General features: G+C 40.1%; 1 protein-coding gene across 5 annotated transcripts in view; it reads left to right on the top strand.

The window, feature by feature from the left end:
- The first annotated feature begins 3759 nt into the window (after positions 1–3759).
- Positions 3760–24205, top strand: part of LARP1B (La ribonucleoprotein 1B) — a 150904-nt gene continuing 130458 nt past the window's right edge. Inside the window, exons 1-5 of one of the 5 annotated variants that reach the window (XM_064285329.1) lie at positions 3760–3842; positions 15283–15341; positions 15744–15803; positions 18328–18502; positions 20490–20630. In XM_064285329.1, the coding sequence (XP_064141399.1) occupies positions 15762–15803; positions 18328–18502; positions 20490–20630 (358 nt within the window). In that variant the 5' untranslated portion in view covers positions 3760–3842; positions 15283–15341; positions 15744–15761. Of the gene's footprint in view, positions 3843–4347; positions 4626–15282; positions 15342–15743; positions 15804–18327; positions 18503–20489; positions 20631–24205 lie in introns of those variants that run through there. The other 4 variants (XM_023548663.2, XM_023548666.2, XM_064285330.1 and 1 more) reach the window with 4 other exon arrangements.

Below are 24205 nucleotides of genomic sequence, written 5' to 3'. Positions count from 1 at the left end.
GCCATCTCTCCAATCTCATCTCTGGCCAAAAAAAAAAAGCCAAGCTTTGTTTATTACAAGATAGCTATACTCCTCTTGCCACACCTCGCTTAAGTGCACTACAGATTCAGTTATCTCCCCTCAAGCCTTAAAAACCCCAAGCTCCTTTAACATTAGGGGAAAACTTATCTCCCCTTATAGAGCCACTATGAGTTGGAATCTACTCTATGGTAACGGGTTTGGTGTTTTTTTTATCCTGGTTAAATTGGAGCCTTGGTGGCCCAGTAGCTAAGAGCTATAGTGAGCTACAGCTGCTAACCAAAAGGTCGGCAGTTTGAACCCGCCAGTTGCTCCGTGGGAGAAAGATGTGGCAGTCTGCTTCCATGAAGATTACAGCCTTGGAAACCCTATGGGGCAGCTCTGCTCTGTCACATGGGCTTGCTGTGAGTCGAAAATCAACCAGACAGCAACTAACAACAACATCTTGGTTAAAAAGCAATAAAAATAGCTAAAAACGAACATAATTGAGTTAGGGGCTTTGATAGGCATTTTACACATATTATATATTATCTCATGTTATCTTCAGAACTTAAATGGTTGGTGTCTTTCCTAAAGAGATGGAAAAAGGGGAAGAACCTGGTTAGGTTAGCTCCTCTAACACGTCTACCGAAAACTGGCACTCCCCCTCTCACCAACCCCCAGCCTCCACTGCTTTGTGTCAATGTTTTGAATCAAATAACTTGTTCCTCTGGGCCAGGTGGGACCCTACCCAAGGGCAAATAATCCATAGGTTGGTTAATGATTTGTGTGATGTGGTTAGAGAAAATAAGCTAAACTGTCTGTCTTCTATGAATTTGAACTAAGAAGCAGAGGAAGAATTTGGCAATTATCAGCAGAGGCAGAATAAGTAATGCAATGAAGATTCAACAATGGCATACTGCGTCAATCAGGGTCCCTGCAAAAAACAGGTGGAGAGCTCAAAATGGGCAATTTGAGGAGAGTTGTTAAAAGCACCATTTACAGAAGTGTAGGCAAGAGTCAGGGAAGCCAACAAAAGATAATGCAGTACCCAAAAGGCTGGCTAGAGGTTATTACCCCTAGGCCTGAAGAGGCAAAAAGAGGGATTTGGAGTGGGTTTGGAAACTCTGGTGGCATAGTGGTTAAGCGCTACTGCTGCTAACCAAGAGGCTGGCAGTTCAAATCCTCCAGGTGCTCCTTGGAAACTCTGTGGGGCAGTTCTACTCTGTCCTATAGGGTCGCTATGAGTAGGAATTGACTTGACGGCACTGTTTTTTTTTTTTTTTAACTGTACAGAGAAGGCACTGCAGCCAACCCATGGTGACCCAACTGGGGCAATAAGGCCTATGACCTCACTCTTCTCTGGCTTCCAATCTATTGTACCTCCCATTGCCTGAACCCATCCAGATACTAGAGAAGGTGGTGCCCTGTGAACAGGTCAGTCCTCCCTGGCAAAAGAGCAGAAGGGTGGAGAGTAGATATAGAGGTGCTAATAGAAGATACATGAAGTCGTTTGCAAGAGATAGTTATATGCAACTAGGAGTTTTTAGCATAAATTTAAAAGAGGAGCAAGTTGCAAACTTAGCGATGTAGCTGATTGACGTTAGTGGCATTGCATTACAGCGAAGATCCCCAACACCTACTGTTGAGTTCTCTAGAGCCCTTTTGAATTCCAGCTCTTCTCTCCCTGCAACCAAAATCCATTTCCAAGAAAGTTCCCCTGTGTTCCTTCAATAAGCACCCTTACTTGAGAAGGTCCCTGTATGACTTTTCACTTAAAAACACTGAACAAAACAACCAACCATGGTTAGAGTAGCCCACACAAATCAAACTTTGGAGAACCATTCCACATAATCTTTTGCTCAACTAAATCAGTCTTTAATCAACATGTATTTAAATAGGTTACAGGAAAATAGAATGTGTTCTCTGAATCATCCTAAGTGAATCTGTTGACAAGCTTTCCTAAAGGGGAGAGTCAAGTATTATCTGGCATGTCTCCAAAGAGGTGATTATAACAGGAAGAGGTAGTTAAAAACACAAAGCTTCACCAAAGAGAGAGCAAAGATGGTGCCTCTCTGGGAATACATGTGTAAATACAATCCTCACTTAATAGGAAAGGAGGTTGGTTCGAAACCAAACCCGTTGGTATCGAGTTGATTCCAACTCATAGTGGCCCTACAGGAGAAGGTAAAACTGCCCCATAGGGTTCCCAAGGCTGTAAATCTTTAGGGAAGCGGACTGCCACATCTTTCACTCAGGGAGCAGCTGGTGGGTTCAAACTGCCATCCTGTCAGCTAGCAGCCAAGCACTTAACCACTGGGCCACAGGGTCCTCAGAGGTTGGCTAGGGTCAGGTAAATTAGAGATTATTGATACAGATGAGAAACCTTGTTTAGAGCTGTTTTAATGCATGACTAGTTTGTTAGCCTGAAGAAAATAATTTATGCCTAGTACAGCTTTTGAGTTAATAAAATTAATCTCGAGTTTAATGTGACTGGAGCTAGGCTAGAAACCCTGGTGGCATAGTGGTTAAGTGCGATGGCTGCTAACCAAAAGGTCTGCAATTCGAATCCACCAGGTACTCCTTGGAAACTCCATGAGGCAGTTCTACCCTGTCCCATACGGTCACTATGAGTGGGAGCTGGACCACAGGAGGGTGGTCCTGTACTAATTATTTGCCTGGCCTGACAGTTTTAAGTGAAGCTGGGTTGGACTAGTTCCAAGTCCACACAAATTGCGAATACCTATTTTTGGCAGAGGTGGAGTGGGAGAGGGGGGGACTTTTAAGCGAAAAAATATTTTCACCTGTGAACTCACTCTCAGCAACCTTGCACAGCAACACTAACTCACAATACATGCACATGAAACCAATAAGTGAATGAGTGCCAAGTAGAAAGCTCCTATCAGATCCCCCCAAACATATTTGCACTATTTTAATGCAAATCTATTCCAGGGAAAAAAAAAAAAAAAACAACTTGGAATGGGTTTAATTTGTAATCAAATGTTATCTCCCCGAATTAAAGGAACAGGTTAAAAAAAAAAAGAGAGAGAGAGACCAAAGAAATATTAACTATTTGTTATACTCAAGAGCACTTTAATGATACTTCAATTAGCGGGTGGAAACAGGGGTGGGGAAGTGAACTAAACCAACTGCCCAGGCAAAGGTTTCATATACAGTTACCTACAGATAACAGCGTTCTCATTTTGTACGTGGCTCAAGGCTACAGGTGGTCGCGGTGCCAGGGGGCAACTTTCATCCTGCCAGGGCACCTGGGTCAGGGGGACGGGCACCCCGGTCACTGGGGAGCCGCCCCGGGCCTGTGGCAGAGACAGTTCTACCGAAGTTCGATTCGGCTCCAGGGACTAAGTGTAAAGCGACTGCCCCTGCCCGCCGCGGCCGGGCCCGCCTGGCACCACCTGCGCAGCCTGCCCCGCCCCTCGCCCGAAGCCACCCCAGCGGGCGCGAGCCGGAGGCGAGTCACAGAGGCCCGGTGCGCGCCCCGCCCCTGCGCCCGCAGGCCGGCGGCCGTCATCCGCGAGCCGGGGACTCGCTCTGTTCGCCCGGCCTCCCCTACGGCGGGCCGCCGGGGTAGGGCGGGCCCTGAGGCCGGCGGCACCGGCTGGCTCGTCAGTCTGCCAGCCGCCGCGGCCTGGTTGAGGGCAGGAGCCGGTGAGTAGCCACGTCACGCTCCTCCGGCAGGCCCCGCCCCCGCCCCGTCCTCTCGGACCGCCCCCCATGTCCCCGCCTCCGCGAGCAGTTACCGGCTCCCGGGGCGCGCGCCTCCCTCGCTCCGGTGGAGCTCTGTCGGCCCCGGCTCGCTGCTCGTCCGCCGCTGCCCGCGCCAGGTGAGGGCTCGCGGCTCCCGGCTGCGGCGCCCGGCGCGTGTTGGCGGGCTCCGGGCGTGCGCCGCCGAGGCGGGCTGGGCCGGCGGGCAGTTAGCGCTCCGTTCGGCGCGGGGAGGGGCGGCACGCCGGGCGCTGCACGGCCTCGGGCGACGCGGGCGGCGGTGGCGACGGCGGCCGGGCTCTCGGGTTCTCTGCCCCAGGCCGGAGCCGGTCGGTGCCCGGGCGGAGGAACGGGCAGCCGGGCTCCCTGGCCCCAGGGCCCCCCCGGCTGGGGCGGCTGGGGCAAGGGGACGATGTCAGCTCGCGCCCCGGTGCCCGTCGCGCACCCTCGGGAGGAGCTGTCGGCAGCGGCTGCTGAGAGGGAGTCGCTGTCGGCCGCGGCGAGCAGGCAGGCCGAGCAGCCGCCCGCGCCCGAACGGGAGGGCAAAGAGGCGGCGAGGGAGGAGAGGGCCGTGGCCGCCAGCAGTGCTGGGGCGCGTGGAGAGCCGTCGCCGGCGCCGGTGCTGGGACACAGTGTGCCCCAGGCGGCCGTGCCCGTGAGGCCGCTGGCGCTGCACCTGGCGCACAAGGCGCGCGGGTCCGGGGGCCCCTTCGGCGGGGAGCAGCCGCTGCGGGAGCTGCCGGCCGAGGACGCCCGGGAGGAGGAGGCGGTGGTCGGGCCTGAGGAGAAGCCGCCGCCGCCGCCGCCGCCTAAGGAGAACCCCTGGACCAAAAAGCCTCCCCAGCACCTGTCCCCCACTGGGACGGAGCCGCCGCCGCCCCCGCTGGAAACCCTGGAGGCAGGTCTGTGGCTCCCGTAGGGTGGGAACCGGGAGGGTGTGGGAACGGACAACTCGTGGGACTTGTTGGCGCGTGGTGGCGAATTGGGCGCTGGGCGGGGGGAGGGGCAGGCCTCGTCTCCCTGTCAGTCGGAGGTATTTCGTTCCAAGGTGTCATTCACTCTGCTTATTTACATAAATGGACATCTAGGAAGGGAGCGGCAGGAAGAGGTGGGACCTCAGGTTCTCCTTGACTGGTGGGAGCGCGGCGGGGTTAAAGTGGCATCGCTGCGAGGCTGGCGCGGCCTCGATCGTGCTTTGCCTCCACGTGTTAGCAGCTCGGGAAAGTAACGAACTTTAGGCCGATAGTCTTGCAGTTCATCCGGGGGTAAAAGGTCCTGTGAACGTTTAAAAACCGGCTGAACCAAGGCGGAGCAAGGGGCTTCATTTGCAAGAGCAGGAGGAAGCGGGGTCCTGGTATTTTATTGTAAAATAATTGAAGAGCTGAAAATCTCAAGGCTTTCAAAGAATTATTAATATTAAAATGTTGCTATTTCGGTGCCTTGAGTTATGATTGTTGTGGGAAAAAATGGAAATAGTTGACACGTGAGTGGATTGCACATTAGGTAAATGGTAGTCCTTTAACGTTGAGTTAGCTCTCCTTCCCTTTAACTGTGGAGAGCAGCCACTGCGCTTGGAATGCTGGCCAATGCATTATGGCCCCCGGTGCTTTATTTTCGTTGTAGCAGCTGCCGTTTTTAAAACTATTAAGCAATTAAAAATGGAAATGCTAAATAAACAAAGGTAAAACGCATCTTCCAGTTTTGATTTCTTAGGGTATAGTGAATTAATTGAACTTTTTATATAGAAATTACAGCTGTTTATTTCACTTTTTCTTAAAATTAAAGGTTAACAGCAGAATATAGGGAAAATCTGAGCGTGTTATAAAAAAACAGGGTTGTGAGAATCAAATGATAATGATATAAAATGAACGGTGATTATTAAAGACACACGTTATGTTGCTGATATGTTACCGTTTCTTCAGAGGAACTCTGCAATAGAGTGAAATAAGTGTTGAGTTAATTGAGTTCCTTAGCTTTTGCTTCTTGATAAATTTTGGCACTTGCAGAAAAAAGTACTTAAAAATTTGCCCTGAATTTAATATTGTCATTTCTTCCTCTTACCTAGAGCTATTTGTTTACCTCTTTTACTGACTGAAGAGAACACCGTTAAGGACAATCTCCATAAAATTTAGCAAAGAGAAAGAAAGCTTTAGTGAAATCATTTTTTTTTTTTTTTGGCTCTTTCACCTGCCTACTTCTAGACTTATATACAGTTATGCGTTATATTCCATGACTACCAAAAAATGAACTCTTTTGTGTTGATTATAAAATCAAAGCCTAGGGAACTTTAATTGCAAGTGATCTTGTTAAAAATATCTTACCAGGTTAGTTAATTAATTTACTGGTACTTTCATCAGAAGGGGTGTCTTAATCCCATTGGAGGGAGTCCCTGGGTGTCAGAAACAGGTTAAGAACCTCAGGGAAAACGCGTGCCGTACTGCTTCCGAAAAGTCACAGCCTTGAAAATCCTGTGTTGCATTTCTACTCTGCACACACAGGGTCACCAAGAATCGAAGTCGATTCCCCAGCAACTAACAACAATAATATTCATTGGAGATTAAGAACAAGGTGATGCTTGATGTGTGGTGGTGTTCCTGGGAATGTCAGTTTTACTGATGGCTGTAGGTTGCTCTTCACTCCTTGGGCTCCTTTCTTTGCCTTCAGGAATACCATTCAGGAGTAATGTAGTAACTTTTATAGTCTCTCCCCATGACTGACTACACTGTTCAACCATGATTTATATTTGCAATTGAAAAACTTAGTTAACTTAGATTATGGTATAGAAATGGATTGTTCTGAGAGACTTGGATTCTAGTCCAGGTGTTGTTACTAAGTAGCTGGTTGACTTTTGGCAAGACTTCTGGACCTTGTAAATGAATGAAATGGTGAGACTCATGTCTTCCACTTCTGAATACCAGAGTGCCATCTTTAACCTTGGTGCCCTGGCTTCGTATTTTCCTAAGAAAACTTGCAACTCCAAGAATAATGAAATAGAAACAGAGGCCCTTCAGGTTCAGAGTAGGTGCACACCAGAAGGTAGGGTGCCTATATAATTATCTTACAAACCAGGATGCTCTTGAGAGAGAAAAGGGGCACCGTTGATTATACTGGGATAACAGACTTAAACCAGGCCTTTTCTGCCAAACGTGGATATACTGCCACTTAGTGAGGCAAAACAATTCCACCTATAAAATTTTGCCAGAAAGTTTATTGCCAGATATATAAATAATATAGGAATTTGGGATATATTTCAGGACACGAATTCTAAATTTTTCTCTACATGAAAATTTGCGGTTCTAAGTGAGGTAGATTTTAGTTTCTCCAGTTGTTGTGAGAGTCTTTCTACTTTTAGGATGGTTCTCCTGGCCGGTATATTATACTCTCTGGTGATCCTGATAAGATAGCTTTGGGATAAGGCCCTCTTCAACCCAAAGCCACCCCAGAAGTCTAGAATAGTGCCACTGCTGTCTTGAATTTAGTGAGACCAGAAGGAACTTTCTCACAATCTGTGTCCTAACTTGTTGAAATTAGTTTTATTTATTTGGAAATCTTTACTGAAATCTGAGTATGGGATTCATTAACCACTTACCTGTAGCCATGGCTGCGTTTTGCTTACTAAAAATCAGTTTTATAAAGTAATTTGATTCCTTTCACCCCTGAAACCAAAATCCGGTGCCATCGACTTGATTCCAACTCATAGTGACCCTGTAGAACAGAGTAAAACAGCCCCATAGGGTTTCTCAGCAGTGGCAGGTGGATTTGAACTGCCAGCCTTTTGGTTAGCAGCTGAGCACTTAACCACTGTGCCACCAGGGCCCCCTCTCTTATGAAAGCATGTGCAGGGAAGCATTGCTTTTGCCATTCTTAGAGAGTCTTCTGACTCCATGTTGATCTTCATCAACCCTTAATGTTCCAACACCTGCTTCCAAAAACCTCAAATAAGCTTACTGTTATTACCCTAATGAAATAACATTTTTGGTAAAAGCATAGAACTCAATGTCCCCTTTAAAAAAAGTGATACTCATGTTACCAGTTTACTGGATATCCTTTCAGACCTCTTTCTATGCAGTTACTTCCAAATAAAATGTTTTGTTTATGTGCTTAGAATATAAAATGTCATTGTGCATTTTTCCAGTCAAAGTATTGGCTGATCCATTTTAATCCAAACTTCTTTAAGAAATTTCTGAGAAGCGGTCCATATATACAGCTATACATCATTAATTTAGCAATGTTGACCATCATCTTGGTTGTTTACATTTTACTAAACATTAAGCCAGTGAAGATTTTTATACATGCCTCTTATACGCGTGTGTGACTTTCTCTTGGGCAGTGTTATGAATTGAGTTGTACCCCCCCAAAAAATATATGTCGTAAATTCTAACCTCTATATCTGTGGTTATAATCCCATTTGTGAATGGGTTGTCTTTAATATGTTAATAGGCAAGATTAGTGTAGGGTGTGTCTTGAGTCAATCTCTTTTGAGATATAAAAAAGATTAAACAAGCAAGCAGAAAGAAGCAAAGAAGGAGGAAGAGAGGTGCCAAGCCACGTGAAAATTGCCCAGGAGCAGCTCAGAAGAAACAACGACCTTCCTCCAGAGCTGACAGAGAAAAAGCCTTGCTCTAGGGCCAGCACCCTGAATTCAGACTTCTAGCCTCCTAAACTGTGAGAAAATAGATTTCTGTTTTTTAAAGCTATCTACTTGTGGTATTTCTTCTTTGGCAGCACTAGATAGCGACAGAATTTGATGCCAAGAAGTAGTGGTGCTAATAGATACCTAAAGTGTGGAAGCAGTTTTGGAATTGTGTAATGGGTAGAGGCTGGAAGAGTTTTAAGGTGCCTAATAATAAAAGCCTACATTGCCTTGAAGAGACTATTGGTAGAATTACAGATATCTAAGGTGATTCTAAAAGGGTGGTGCAATGGTTAAGTGCTCAACTGGTAACCAGAAGGTTAGTGGTTCAAACCCACCAGCAGCTCCCTAGGATAAAAACCTGGCTGCCTGCTCCTGTAAAGAATACAGCCTGGGAAACCCTGTGGGGCAGTTCTGCTTTGTCACATTGGGTTTTTATGAGTCAGAATCAACTCAAGGACACACAACAACAACAACCAGGCAGTTCTGGTGAGTGTTTAGAAGGAAGTGAGGCGAGTTATAGCGAAAGTCTCTATCATCTTAGAGAATGCATATGGTGCCAGCTATAAAATGTTGCTAGACATGTGGATATTAAATGTGCTTATGGTGAGGCTTAAAAGAAAATGATGAGCGTGTGATTGGACAGTGGAGGAAAGGTGATGCTTTTTATGTGGTGGCAAAGAAATTGAATTATGTTCAGATGTTTGGTGGAAGGTAGAACTTGTGAATGATGAACTTGGATACCTGGCTGAGAAAGTTTCTAAGCAAGATCTTAAAGGGGCTGCATGGTTTCTCCTTGCTGCTTACAGTTAAATGTAAGAGGAAAGAGATGAACTGTGCAAAATGAAAACAAAATTTAGAGATTTGGAATATTCTGCTGTACAAACTAAGGACACATGCCCTAGAATGTCACCAAGGATTTGGTTACATAATCTTTTGTTAAAGAGATTAAATCTGCCTATGACTGATGGATCTAACCAACTACCATGGCACAAAACCCATCAGCTTAGACTGATGGGGACAGAGAAAGAACAAAAGGAAAGAACACTCTCTGCCTCTTGGAATTCTACAGGCAGGAAACAGGCCAAATGAGCTATGCCTGTTGTCCTCCAGGAAAAGAAATGAACTACCCTGGAGAAGCTCGGAGATCCCAGAACTGTTAGAAGGAGCATGGGAAGCAGGCCTTCTTGATTTCGAAGAGTGAAATCACAGCCTACTGGGTTTCAAAGTGTTGGGGCCATGGATTCCTAGGTTTCAGAGAGACGTATCTTCACCAGCTTGGTTCTGGAGTGTGGGGCTTTGAGTACCAGGGAGATAGGGCCACTGCCCAAGGCTTAGAGGGCAGAGCTGCCATGCTTAAGGGGCAGAAGAATGGGGCCTAGAAAGGCCAAGGGTGCGGGTCACCGCTCAAATGGACTAGGAGAATGGGACCACCCAAAGCTGAAGGAGCAGAGTGGGGCTTTGAACTGGTTCTTCACGGTTCAGAGGTGGCTGAGGAGGTGACACTGAAACAGACTAGAATTTTTAGAATTTGGGTAAACCAGAATGGTGACTGGAAGGGAAAAATTACAGGTCAAAGCCCTGCTGGAAACTTTATCTCCCCCGTAGAAAACAAGGGCAGTATACGTGTTGTATGGCATCCATATTACTTGTCCACTCAATTTTGTGCAGTGCGAACAGTGGTGCCTTGCTCAAAGGTGGTGGCTGACAGTGCTGCTTTGAATGTGTCACTCTCCACAGTCCTGGCAATAGTCTCAGCGTATCAGGCTCCTGAAAGGGCTCACTCTTCCGAGTTTCCTATTCCAGACCTGTAATTTTTCTTTGCAGTTACCATTCCAGATCATCCAATTTGTAAAGATCAGTGTCTGTTCTGGTTTTGCTTCCTCTCCAGTGACTGAACCAGTTTGAAGCCCTGGAGCAGATTTGCCATTCCAGTGTGCCTGAAAGGCAGAGCTGAAGCCCAGGGCCAGGGACCTCCACTGGAATCCAGAGGGCGTAGCCAACACCCAGAGTCTGTAGGGCAGGGCCATTGTCCAGGTGGTCTCAGAAAAGAGAGGATTATTTTCAAGCCTTGAGGAAGCTAATGTAATTTATTCTGCTGGGTTTTGGACTTGCTTGGTGCCTATTTATCTCTTTTCTCCCATTTGTAATGGAAGTGTCTACCATGTGCCTGTTCTGCCATTGTACTTCAGAAACAGATAACTTATATTCTAGATTTCACAGATAGAGAGGACTTTTGCCCCAGAATGAAATATGCTTAAAATCTCACCCATATTTGATTTAGATGCTTCAGAAAATGAGATTTGGGACTTGGAGTTGATTTAATACTTTTGAGATGATGTGAAGGGGTGAATGTGTTTTGCATGTGGCCAGGACATGAATTTTGGGGCGCCGAAGAGTGGGATTTATGGATTGAATCATGTTCCCCGAAAATATGTGTTGTAAATCCTAATCTGTATGCCTATAGCTGTAATCCCATTTGGGAATGGATTGTCTTTGTTACGTTAATAGGCAGACTGGTGTAGGATATGTCTTGAGTCAAGCTCTTTTGAGATATTAAAGAGATAAAACAATGAAGCAGAAAGGGACTGGGGGAGACACATGCTAAGGCACATGAAGATTGCCCAGGAGCAGAAGCTCAGAAGAGACAAGGTCCTTCCTTCAGAGCTGACAGAGAGAGAAAGCCTTCCCTAAAGCAGTGCCTTGTATTTTTGGACTTGTAGTCTCCTAAATTGTGAGAAAATAAATTTCTGTTTGTTAAAGCCATCCACTTGTGGTATTTCTGTTACAGCAGCAATAGATGACTAAGGCAGGTTCTGAGAAGTGGAATTGTTAGGTCCCAGGGTATTTAGTTGTCAAGTAGCTCTCTAAAGTGACTGTATAAATTGGTACTCCAATTTGAGAATTAAGTAGTTTTTATATTTTTTTAAAACGCTATAGTAAAATGGCATTTTTCTACATTTTTCCTTGAATAAAATAATGTGATATAATGATACAGATAGTTCCTGATTCACCATGGGCTTCTGTTCCAGTGACACTGTTCTAAGTGGAATACCTTTTTTTTTTTAAGTTTTTGTTGTTATTGCCTTTTATTATCAGTATCTTTATAAATCTGATTTTTGTCTTTGGGGATTGGCATGAGAATGATAACATCAGCAAACTATATGCTGCAACATTGCATGTGATACATATTACTAACAGTAAGATTTACCAAAAAAAGGACCATAGTAAGCGCAGTTGTTTGTAACTCAAAGTCATAAGTCAGGGACTGCCTGTATCAGTGTGTTTTATCAATTAAAACTTTGCTATAGCCCTATTTATTGTCTTGTAGTTTTTGTTCTCAAAGTGAATTATTTTTCTTTTCTATTTAGAATGATTTCCTTATTACAGATTCCCAGGGTTAAGGAATAACATTTTAAAGGTATTGGAATATTTCTGAAAAAATTATGCTAGTATATAGTGATAATGCCTCACTACCGATATTTGGAAAGTGGAGATACTAAGATCACACACTTGCTGGTGTGTATTTATACGCACTTGGAGCCTCTAGTAGCTGAAGTTTGTTCCTTAGGTTTCATTTATTTGTGCCTGTGTATATGTATAATCTGTAAATGTGTGTTTGTATGTGTGTGTATATTTTTTCCTCTAGTTTGACTTGCCTTTTCAGTTTTAGTTTTTCTCTAATGACATACAGGGCAATTTCCATATTTGTTGAAACATGAGAAAATGACAAATTCCCTTCCTTAGGCTTGTTTTACCTGTTCTCTATATGTGTAATATATTTAAAACCTGATAGACTTCTTTTCCATGTTAATACATACAGATTTACTTCTAAAAGGTTTAAATTATTCTTTTTGTGTAGATGTACCATAATTTAACTATTCCATATTAATGAATATGGAAGTTGTTTATTTAAATACAGTTATAAACAAAGATGCAGTGAATGTCTTAGAGGCACATCTTTGTACCTTGTCTTGACTCCCAGATAATTTCCCAGAAGTGGAATTGCTCTATCAACGGATATATATATTTTAAATGACAGATTAGTTCCTTGAAAGATTACACCACTCTTTGTACTTTTACGAACACCATGAGAGAAGTTTCCATTTCATTACAGGCTGATCCCAACACTGAGCTTTCTCTTTTTTGCCAACTTGATAGGTGAAAAATGTTTGTTTTAGTTTATATTTGTGTATTGGTGCGACTGAGTGCCTTTTCATGTTTGGTCATTTGTGTTTCTTTTTTGAATCATTTGGTCATCCTTTACCCAGATTTATTTATTTATTTATTTATTTTTAAAGCTCAGTATCATCCTTATAACTGAAAAAAGACTGGGTTGGTGAGGTGGCCTAAGTGAGCAACACAAAGGACTTCGTTACATTGAACTTGGAATTAGAAAAACTTGTCCACCCAGTTTGGTGTCGCACAGCTGTACATCCCCCTGCTACTCCTGTGGGGGTTCTGCCTCTGTGAAGTTGACAGCATGAAGAAACAGACCAGAATGCTTGCTTTTTGTGAGCACTTAGCTCACTCCTTGGGAAGGAGGGGGCCTGGTTGTGCAATGGTTAAGCACTCAGCTGCTAACCAAAAGGTTGCTGGTTCAAACCCAGCCAGCTGCTCTGTGAGAGAAAGACCTGGCAATCTGCTCCTGTAAAGCTCACAGGCTAGAAGACGCTATGGTGCATTTCTGCTCCATCATATAGGGTTGCTCTGAGTCGAAATTGACTCAGTGGCACCTAATACCAACAACAGCAGGGACTCCCAAAGAAAAAGGGGGAAAGGATGGTGGCTTTGCAGTTCCTTTCTTTTTTTTAAAACTCATTAATCAGGAAACTTATTCTTTTTCCGTGGGGAGGAATTGATACAAAAGAACAAGATTTTTGAGGAAAATCTTCCTCATGGAAAAGTGAGCAAATTCTTAGGGCCACTTAGTAATCAATGGCAAGAAATTACTTCATAATACATTTCGTGTCCTATATTATTTAGTCATATTGTCCAACATAGTTTGTCACATATTCTGTGATGAAATTAAATTATAAAAAGATAAAAATTCATATAAACATTCCAATTACAATGTATGCGTAAAGAGCCTACTAATAAAATGACAATATCATAGATGCTCCAAAGTTAAATGTAAACTTTTCCCATTATATATCCTGGGGAGGAATTAAAGCTGAAACATTAAAAAATGTTGAGAAGAAAATTTAGACAAAACTCTTTTTGAGTTAAAGACCAAGAGTATTAAAGTCCAAAATCAAAATCTCTTCCTTTTTAAGTCTGAAGAACTAAATAAAGTTCAAGGTTCTTCCTCCCCAAGCTCTACTCAGTTTTAGCTGGAGGTTACTCTCAATGTCTAGGTAGAACGGAGCCGTTTTGATTTTTTTAATAAAAAGGTTATTAACAGTCACATTGCAAATACTTTTTCTCCAGCTTTTCTGTTAAACTTCATTTTGTCATTTAGTATTGAAGTTAAAATTTTTTTATTAAAAAGTTTTTATGTAGTCAGAATAGTTTTTTAAATATTTAGTTCCTGACCTGTTATAAATGTCTCATGATTTGTAATAAAGCTAAATAAAACTTGCTTGTATTGCCTATCCCTTAGTTTCTGTTACATCAAACAGTTTGTGTAAAACTGCATTTTATAATTTCCAGGCGTTAAATTTACTTGCCTACTGAGCCAGCAGTATATTGGAGTATGTATTCCACTTTGTTGAGGGAGAAGTCCCACAAATGTTCTATATTGTATAACTTTCATAAATATATATAGTATCTACAGAGTGTGTCTTAATAGTAGATAATGTCTAGGCAAATATTGTTCTTTATTAGTAATTTAGACCTTTTTCTCCCCCATGGACTTCAGTTTTTTTGTCCTACTTGGCTTGTATATTTTTTTCTACTGCATTTAGTTTTTTTTAATGAAGTATTTTATCCATATGCACATAAACACACACATGTCTACCTAAAAGCATAATGACAAAACAAATACCTGTGGACTCAGTATTCTGCTTTAGAAATAGAATACTATAGTAGTGTTCAAGATCTCTGTGTGCCCATTCCTGATCACATTCTCATATTTCATGTCTCTTCCTTTGATAAGAACTCTGTATTGCATTTAAACCTGCTCCTGGATTTTAACTCAAAGATTACTTCATTCTGTAAATTGGTTATGGCCATGATTTATGAGATTCGTGTTTTGCTTGATTACTGTGCTGTCCGTAGATGCAGATCTCAAGTTTATTCTGTTATTTAATATTTACGTTAGGTCATGTTTAGCTAGATGATCATGTTGTCTGACCGTCTTGCTAGATAATGAACCAAACTAAAAGGCAATGTAAAAACTTTTTCGTTTGGGAGCAGTGTATTGGTTTTTATTTTCAAGTGTGCTCTTATTCAAGATAGTGGCAGGTAGTGATCCTATGATACTCTTGAACAAACTTTTACAGTGGCCAGTTACTCCACTTTATGGCTCGAATCTAGGTACAACCTATTACAGTTGCCAAACCTGTTGTTCTCTAGGACAAATGGTTTGAAGTCTTCTGACCTATTTTCTGGCTGCTTCTTGGTGAATGTATTAATTGTATAGAAAAATGTATCCCATTGGACATTACTTGAGTTCATAACTTTGTATTAAAAGCTGTTTTATTTCTAATTTTATCATGTAATTGTTCTGCTAATGAATAGATTGGTCTGTCAATTCAGTGTAAGTAAACTGTTAATATATTTCTCACATCTTGATTTGGACACTGAAGACCAATTTGAATCAACATGTTAAATGTAGTTGATTTCTTGTTAGGAATTTGAGTCTCAAAACTTTGGATTTTGTTGGGAGCGATGACTATGCTGACTTAGTGAAATTGGTACAATGTTATTTTGTTAAATATATTGAATGAGGTGGTTATATAAACAATTCTGTGTATTTTCTGTAGAGCTCAGTTCTCCCAAAATTATAAAAGCAGGAAAACTCAAGACAAAGAAAACCAGTAAGGTATGTCCTTTATAAGAAATAGTTCTTAACTATATTGACTTTGACTTTGAAAAATTGTTAGGGACTCCTCTGAGATTTGTGTAAGTGTATTTTTCTTCCAATTGTGTCACTGATGTTAGTTTGTTAGTATACTAGAGAATTGTAATTTTTATCCAAAACCATTTGTTGTCATGTGTACCTCATTTTAGTTAATTAAATTGTGCTAGAAGTTTTATCATAAGCCTAAGCTTTTTTATCTCAAAGTGTTCTGTTGTTCCGAGAGGCTTTTGGATTATTTTGGCAAATGCCTACGTATAACTGAATGCAGCCTTTTTAAGAAAATTATGTTCACCTTTAGGAAGTATTTTTTCTATTTATAATTTTGAAAGCTAACCTGTAAACATCACACTTATTATTTCTTAGGCTAGTGATTTCAGCGACATGGCAAATTGGCCAACACCGAGTGAATTAGTGAATACTGGAGTGAGTATTATTTTAAGGCTTTTTAAAAATTTTTATTGTGCTTTAAGTAAAAGTTTACAAACCAAGTCAGTCTCTCATACAAAAACTTATATACACCCTGCTATATACTCCTAATTGCTCTCCCTGTAATGAGACAGCATACTCCTCCCCTCCACTTCCTGTTTTCATTTCCATTTGGCCAGCTTCTGACCCCCTCTGCCCTCTCATCTCCTCTCCACACAGGAGATGCCCACATAGTCTCATGTGTCTACTTGATCCAAGATACTCATTCTTCACCAGTATCATTTTTTATCCCATAGTCCAGTCCAATCCCTGTCTGAAGACTTGGCTTTGGGAATGGTTCTTGTCTTGGGCTAACAGAAGGTCTGGGGACCGTGACCTCTGGGATCCTTCTAGTCTCAGTCAGACCATTAATTCTGGTCTTTTTATGAGAATTTGAGCTCTGCATCCCACTGCTTTCCTGCTCCCTCAGGGGTTATCTGTCGTGTTCCCTGTTGGGGCAGTCATCGGTTGTGGCCAGGCACCATCTAGTTCTTCTGGTCTCAGGCTGATGTAGTCTCTGGTTTATGTGGCCCTCTCTCTTGGGATTTAGGCTTTTTTTAATAAAAGGAGAATATTCTTATTTCATCACGCAGAATTTATTTTTACTTAAAATCTAGAAAATTGTAACTTTTTGGGTAGATTTAAAGACTAGACTCATTGAAAAGATTACTTTTTTGTTAATTTGCATCATCATTTGACATTGCCAAAAGTGGGTATTAGTAAATGTCTCAAGCTTCATTTATTGTAAGGTTTACCTGTTATTTCTGTAATAATGATTTTATGTTATGAATTATAAATTGAAATTTTGTAATTTTATAAAATTACACATTGATAAAGAGGTGCTGTAAGCTTGGCAGCTATGCCTTTTATAGTTTTACCTATTTTGCGGATCCCTGATCTCATTCATCACATTTCCCCCTTCTGGTTGTATTCTCAGGAGGTAACCTCGAGTTTGGTGTACCTTCCTTGTATTTTCACGTAATGCCTACAAGTAATGTGATTTAATGTAATGTGCCTAAATGAAGCTCGTTTTATATTCTTTGATTTACAATATTTTCAATAGGTGTTGAAGTGCTAAATGTATATGTATATATACATACATATTTCATATCAAGAAGTGTACAATGAATAGACTTTCGGTTTTACTTAACTATACCTATAAAAGAAACCCTGAAAGTTGGCTCTAAAATATTCCATCAAGGAACTTTTAAGAGGAATAGCATACGTGATTATCTGATTACATGTCTTTATTTGACACCATACACTTTGATATTTGTAATGGTGCAGTATTAATTGGTGTGTAGTTGTAAATATATCTATTTAAATAGTTTAACAAACCAAAAACCAAACCCAGTGCTGTCGAGTCGATTCCGACTCATAGTGACCCTATAGGACAGAGTAGAACTGCCCGATAGAGTTTCCAAGCAGCACCTGGCGGATTTGAACTGCTGACTATTTGGTTAGCAGCCGTAGCACTTAACCACTACGCCACCAGGGTTAGTTGAGTATTAACGACATAGAGCAAACAGCCGCATGTAAAGTGTACAGTTTGATAAATTTTTGCCTGTATGCATCTGTGATACTATCACCACAGTCCAAGCAACGGACTTACTCATTAGTCCCAACAGTTCCTCACAGTCCTTTTTGTGTATATACATGTATTTGTGTATATGTGTATATATAATTTTTTTTTTCCATTCTGGCATTTACACAGCATAGTTATTGGAGATTTATTCATGTGTGTTTCAGTAGTTCTTTCCTTCATAGTGCTGAGGAATATTGCGTTGTATGAATGGAAAGCGGCTTATCTATTCCGCTATTGTTGGTGAACACTTAGATTGTTGGCAGTTTTTGCTGTTACAAATAAAGCTGCTGTAAACATTTGGGTACACATTTTTCAATGGATATATGCCTTCATATATTCATTTATTTTCTTGAGTAAGCACCTTGGAGTAGAATGACTGAATCATATGGTAGGTATTTATTTAGCTTTTAAGAAACTGCTGCACTTTACATTTCCATCAGCAGCGGATGAGAATTCATTTGCTCTCCATCCTCACTAACACTTGGTGTGTTCAGTCTTTTTAAGTTTAGCTGTTTTAATAGGTGTGCAGTGGTAGTTATTCGTAACTCTCTGACTAATGATGTACAGCATCTTTTCATATGCTTATTTAACATCAGTAGCTTCTTTGAAGTGTTTGTTCTACTCTTGATTTTAAAAAAATTGAGCTGTTTCCTTATTACTGAGTTTTGAGAGTCCATTATGTGTTGTTTTATCAGCTACTTTGCAGATGTTTTTTCCCATCCTGTGCCTTGACTTTTTTTTTTCTTAATGGCATCTTTTGAAAAGCAGCTTATTTGGATAAAGGCTATTTTGTTATTTATTATACAATATATAGGAAAGATATATTATCACAAATTTTTAGATATGTTAGTGAAAATGTTAATGAAAATAATTTCATTCAGAAGACCTTTTTTGCAGTGTCAGAGTGTCATTAACCAAGGAAACAAGAAGCCACAAAATAGAAAAGAAAAAGAAGAGAAGATTGAAAAGAGAAGCAACAGTGAGAGCAAAGAAAACCGAGAAACAAAATTAGATGGTCCCAGTGAAAATGTCAGTGAAGATGAAGCTCAGTCAAGTAATCAACGAAAGAGAGGTCAGTTTGTCATTTTGTTTTTAACTTTTTGAAGAAAATTGTAGTCACGAAGAATAGTATTTAGTCATTAGCTTCTTGGTAGTCACCAGTGTGTATTTTGGATTTTTTGGTGATAAGACATTTGTAATGGTAACTGATTTGCTTTTGTTAATATTTCTAAACTACTAGGCTTTCCTTTTTGCATTTGACTTAGAATATATAAAAAAATGGACTGAAGTTCTACTTATAGGAATGTTGTAAATATAGTTTTGGAAAGTTGTGTGATAACTATTGTTTTAAATCTGCATTGGAACTGCTTTCCGTTTTTCAGGGAGTTCTGGGAAAATTAAATCATTTTCTAAGTGAAAAATGAAAACAATTTTGGTCTTTACTGTTTTTCTTATAGCATTCCCCCCTTAAAATAACACTTTGCAGTAAAAAAAAATTATATATATATATATATATATATCAATCATCTTTACTTCCTTTTCTCCTGATCTTTCATGTGTCTAGGGATAGATTATGAATTGTCTGTTTTATAAAAGAATATTTTCATCCAGTGTTCTGAGCCAAGGCAACAGTGTGTTCAAGGGCATTGTTATGGATTGAATTGTGTCCACCAAAAATGTGTATCAACTTGGCTAGGCCATGATTCCCAGGATTGTGTGATTGTCCACCATTTTGTCATCTTAATGTGATTTTCCTATGTGTTGTAAATCCTACCTCTATGATGTTAATGAGGCAGGATTAGAGGCTGTTATATTAATGAGGCAGGACTCAATCTACAAGATTAGGTTGTGTATTGAGTTAATCTCTTTTGAGCTATAAAAGAGAGAAGTGAGCAGAGAGACAGGGGGCCCTCATTACCACCAAGCAAGAAGAGCCAGGAGCACATGTCCTTCGGACCCCCGGTTCCTGCACTGGAAAGCTCCTAGTCGAGGGGAAGATTGATGACATGGACCTTCCCCCAGAGCCGACAGAGAGAGAAAGCCTTACCCTGGATTTGGACTTCTGGCCTCCTAAACTGTGGGAGAATAAATTTCTGTTTGTTAAAGCCACCCACTTGTGGTATTTCTGTTACAGCAGCACTAGGTGACTAAGACAGGCCTCTAAGCAGAAAAGAGCCTTAAACAGTCAGGTCAGTGGCTGCAGCATGGTGCGCTTTGGGGAGAGTGGCAGGAGATGGGGTTGGATAGATAGGCAAGATCGACGTTATGCAGGGCCTCGGTAACTCGGAATTTGGGTTTTAAGTGCCATGGAAAACCACGGAAGCATTGAAGTAATACGGCATGGGAGAGGACATTTAATGGTGGACTAGTTGCCAAGCACCTTCTTTAATAATGCAAATAATAACATATCATACATTGATCACTTCCTTGAATACGGTCATTTAGTCATCAAGAAAAGTTAAATTGTTTTTGTCTTTTGTATTAAGAAATTAGGAAAATGTGTAATAGCTATAAAAAATGCTGTCAAATGCAGTTAAGCAAATTTTATACTTAAACTTACCCATTTAACATTTTTGAGAAACCTCATTCCTTAGTAATGATACTATATAAATGAGTATTTTAAACAGTGATCTGAAACTAAAAAATTTGAGCCGTAAACCTGTCTTTCCAGTGCGCCTTCTTTAGCCAAAAAATCAAATATTACAAAGAAGTAGTACATATACATATTATTTTTCAATAGCTTATCCATCAGAATTAAACATAGAAGAGTGAACATTTCGTTTACGCAAAAGAAATCCAGTGATACCTCCATCACTGACTTATCACTTTATTTTTTAAAACATTATTTGCACAAGCAAGTGTATTAAGGAGTTCTGTGAGCAGAAGAAAGAGTCTCTTGGTACTGTGTAAATAACTTGTTTAAGGGCAAATTAACAGCCTTTCCCTTTTTTTTTTATTTAAAACTTTTTAAAATTAAAATTTAGAGTGCTTTCAAAATTGCAAAACTTTAATGAAAAATGTACGTTGTCTTTAAAAGATTTTATTTTGTTTTCTTCAAGCTAATAAGCACAAGTGGGTACCACTCCACTTAGATGATGTAAGACCAGATTGTCAAGAAAGACCAGGATCCCGGAACAGCTCAAGATGTCAACTTGAAGCAAATAAAACGGCACATAACAATAGGCGAAATGATACACGAAGTAAGTTATATTTTAAGGAAAATGACTAAAAAACTTAGTCTTAAAGCTTACTATTATTTTTTTTAAATAATTTATTTTATTCTTGCTGTAGTTGAGAATATACACAGCAAAAACAAATCAAGTTGCTACATGTACAATTCAGTGACAGTGATTACATTCTTTGAGTTGTGCAACATTCTTGCCCTCCTCTTCTGAGTTGTTCTTCCCCTGTTAACAAACTGATGGCCCTCCAAGGTACATACGTGATCTTTTGAGTTGCTGTGGTCGATTTGATCCCATTTAGATAGATCTTAAAAGAGCACAGTGTTCAAGGGAGACATTTTTTACTAGTTAAACTAAACCATTGTTTGGTTTTTAAGAAAATTTCAGGAGATATTTTTGCTTTAAGGTTTAAAGGTTATCTCAGGGCAACAGTTTTAGGGCTTCAGCCAAACTTCATGGCTCCAGGAAGTCTGGAGTCCATGAGAATTTGACATTCTGTTCTACATTGCCCCCTTTTGATTGGAATTCTTGTGTAGAATCTTTGATCAAAATGTTCAGTAATGGTAGCTGTGCACTATCCAGTTTTCTGGTCTCATGGCAAAGGAGGCAGTTGTTCACGGAGGCAATTACTCACTTATTCCATTTTCTTTTCCTATTCCTGACTCCTTCCTCTGTTGCTCCTGGTGAATCAAGACCAATTGTTGGGCCTTAGATGGCCGCTTGCAAGCTGTTAAGACCCCAGGTGGTACACAATGAACTGGGAGGTAGAACAGAAGCACTAAACTCGTTAACAGGCCAATTAACTGCAATGTCCTATGAAACCATGACCCCAAACTTTCAAACCAAGGAACCAAATCTCATGAGGTGTTTGGTTGTATATAAGCAGCCTCAGCAGCTACTCTTATTTTTTGTTGTTGTTATAAATGTATCTATTGTGTACCTTTTGACAGTTCAACTTTTTACTGGTACACAACTTATACTGACAGCAGGTACATTAATGCTTATTATTTTTTTAATGATCACATACAGCATTAACCATTTTGAGAGTAAGTTGCAAATACCTTCAGAGTAGTATTTTGTAAGCTCAGTAACCATAGCAGTTAACAACATAGGAGACTTAACATTAATACAATGCGACTACCCACAGTCAGATTTTCCTAATGAGATCCTTTATAGTTTTTTTTTTTTGTCCCCTTTTTCCAGGATTCAGTCTGGGATCACAAGTTGCTTTTAGTTGTTTTTTCTCTTTAGTTTAAAAAACATCTGGAACAGTTCTGCCTTTGTCTTCCATGACATTGACGTTTTGAAGAGTACAGGACAGTTAAGTGGTGGATATTCCTCACTTCGGGTTTTCTGATGTTTCCCCAAGAATAGATTTGGGTCAAGAATTTTTGGAAGCATACTACAGAAGTTCTCCGGTTTTCTCCTAAGTGTATTACATGGTAATACATGTGATCTTGGTCTTTCCTATTAGTGGTGATAATTAACTAGGATTACTTGGTTAAGGTGGTACTTCAGGTTTATTGTAAAGGCAGTCTTTTCCTCCTTGTAATTATTAATTTGTGAGCAGAGATTTTAAGACTATGAAAAATTTTCACGTTTTAGCTTTCATAGATGATTCTTGCTTGATTCATTTACTAACTACTATGATGGCTGCTGCAAATGCTGACCTTTCTAACTGCATCATTCCTTCTCATGTATTTGTTGGTGTTTTGTAAGGAACAACTTCCTTTATTATAATTGTGAGCTCATAAATTCTCGATTTATTTGGTTGGTTATAATTGGTGATTAGTTTGCTGCTCAAATTGTCCCAGATTTGGCTAGTGGGAGACTCTATTGGGTGGTTTCTGAGTCCTTTAAAAAAAAATCTACTGAGATATAATTTACATGTATTAAAATGCAGTCACATTGCTGTCTTCACGCCCAACCACTAATCTGCTTTCTGTCACCAAAGGTTAGATTTGACTTTTCTAGAATTTCACGTAATAGAAATATACAATATACAAAATATACTCGTGTGTCTTTTTGCTCAGCATGTTTTTCAGATTTATCCATATTGTACCATGTATCAGTAGTTTCTTTCCTGTTGAATGAACATGTTGTTCTGTGCCACTGAGTTGATTCTGACTCGTAGCAACCCTGTAGGACAGAATAGAACTGCCCCATAGGGTTTCCCAGGCTGTAATCGTTGGGGAAGCCGACTGCCACACGTTTCTCATGGGGTGGCTGGTGGGTTCGAATTGCCCACCTTGTGTTTAGCAGCCGGGTGCTTTAACCACTTTGCCACCAGGGCTTCTTCTTGTATCAGTATGCATACCTCTTATCCATTTTACTTGTTGATGGATATTAGGCTTATCTCCCATTTTTGGCTATTACAGATAGTGAATATTTGCGTGGGCATATACTTCTCAGGTAAACACCTGGAAGTAGATTACTGTGGTGTGGATTATTAAGAGTAATGATGTGAATTAATATGGTAAATTTATAGTCAACTTTATAAGAAACTGTCAAACTTTTCCAAATTGGTTGTATCACATTACATTCTCACCAGCAATGTTTATTGTTTCATTTGCCACATATCTTTGCCAACAGTTGGGTATTAGTCTCAGCTTTTCTAGTGAATAGTGGTAACTCCTTGTTGTTTTAAACTTCATTTTAACCTATAGTTTCCTTTCCCCCTACCTTTTCCTTTTGCTAATGGTTAGGTCACATGGGATTTCCCATATTTTGGATTTGGCTTATTGCTTCGTCGTGGTGTTATTTAATATCTCCCTTTCTGTGTAACTGGTAATAAGAGGTAGAGTTTTGATTACGTTCAGGTTCATTTTTTTGTGTGTATTCTCTAATATATCACAGCAGGAAGGAGAAAATGGTTATTTCTCTTTCAATTGTGTTAAAGTTCAGCTGGCTTGGTGGTGTTATTCATTGTATTGAGTCCCATCAATCTTTCACTTAATGGTTTTGCTTTCATTAAACAGTCATTCCTAGATGCATTATTTCAAAAGAGTTTTCTCAGATTTCAGAAAGTAGAGGATTAAAGGATATGTGTAAACAATAAGATAAACATTTGCTTTTATACTTTCCTATTGAAATCTTTTAAGTCTGGTAATTTTTAAGGCTTGTTGTCCTATGCATGGATGAGAAAGATTCAGAAATTTTTATAAACATAATGTTACCATTTAAAAATTTCTAATTTTATTAGGAAAAACTTTAAGCATACAAAAAGTTGAAAGAATTGTACAGTGAGTACCTGTGTAGTGACCATCTAAATTTAGTAATTTTTCTATATTTAACTCATCCATTCTTCTATCTGCTAAATCGTTCGAAACTTGCAAATATCATGAGACTTCTGCATTCCTACCTTAAGAAAATATATTATCTAAGAAATGCCCTAATTCCATCTGAAGTCCAGCCAATAATTACAGTTTTCTCAATTATCTGTGAAATATGAATTTAAAATGATAAAATTTGTCTTTAGCAACGTAACACATTATTTACCTTTTGTACCATTGTTTCTCAAATATGTTAATATTTTATTGTAAAAGTAACAACTACTCAATTTCAATTTTTTTCTTTTCTATATGTGTATAAAA

This window comes from Loxodonta africana, chromosome 5, assembly GCF_030014295.1.
Source record: "Loxodonta africana isolate mLoxAfr1 chromosome 5, mLoxAfr1.hap2, whole genome shotgun sequence".
NCBI classification, from domain to species: Eukaryota; Metazoa; Chordata; class Mammalia; order Proboscidea; family Elephantidae; genus Loxodonta; species Loxodonta africana.
This window is presented reverse-complemented; position numbering and strand designations above follow the sequence as displayed.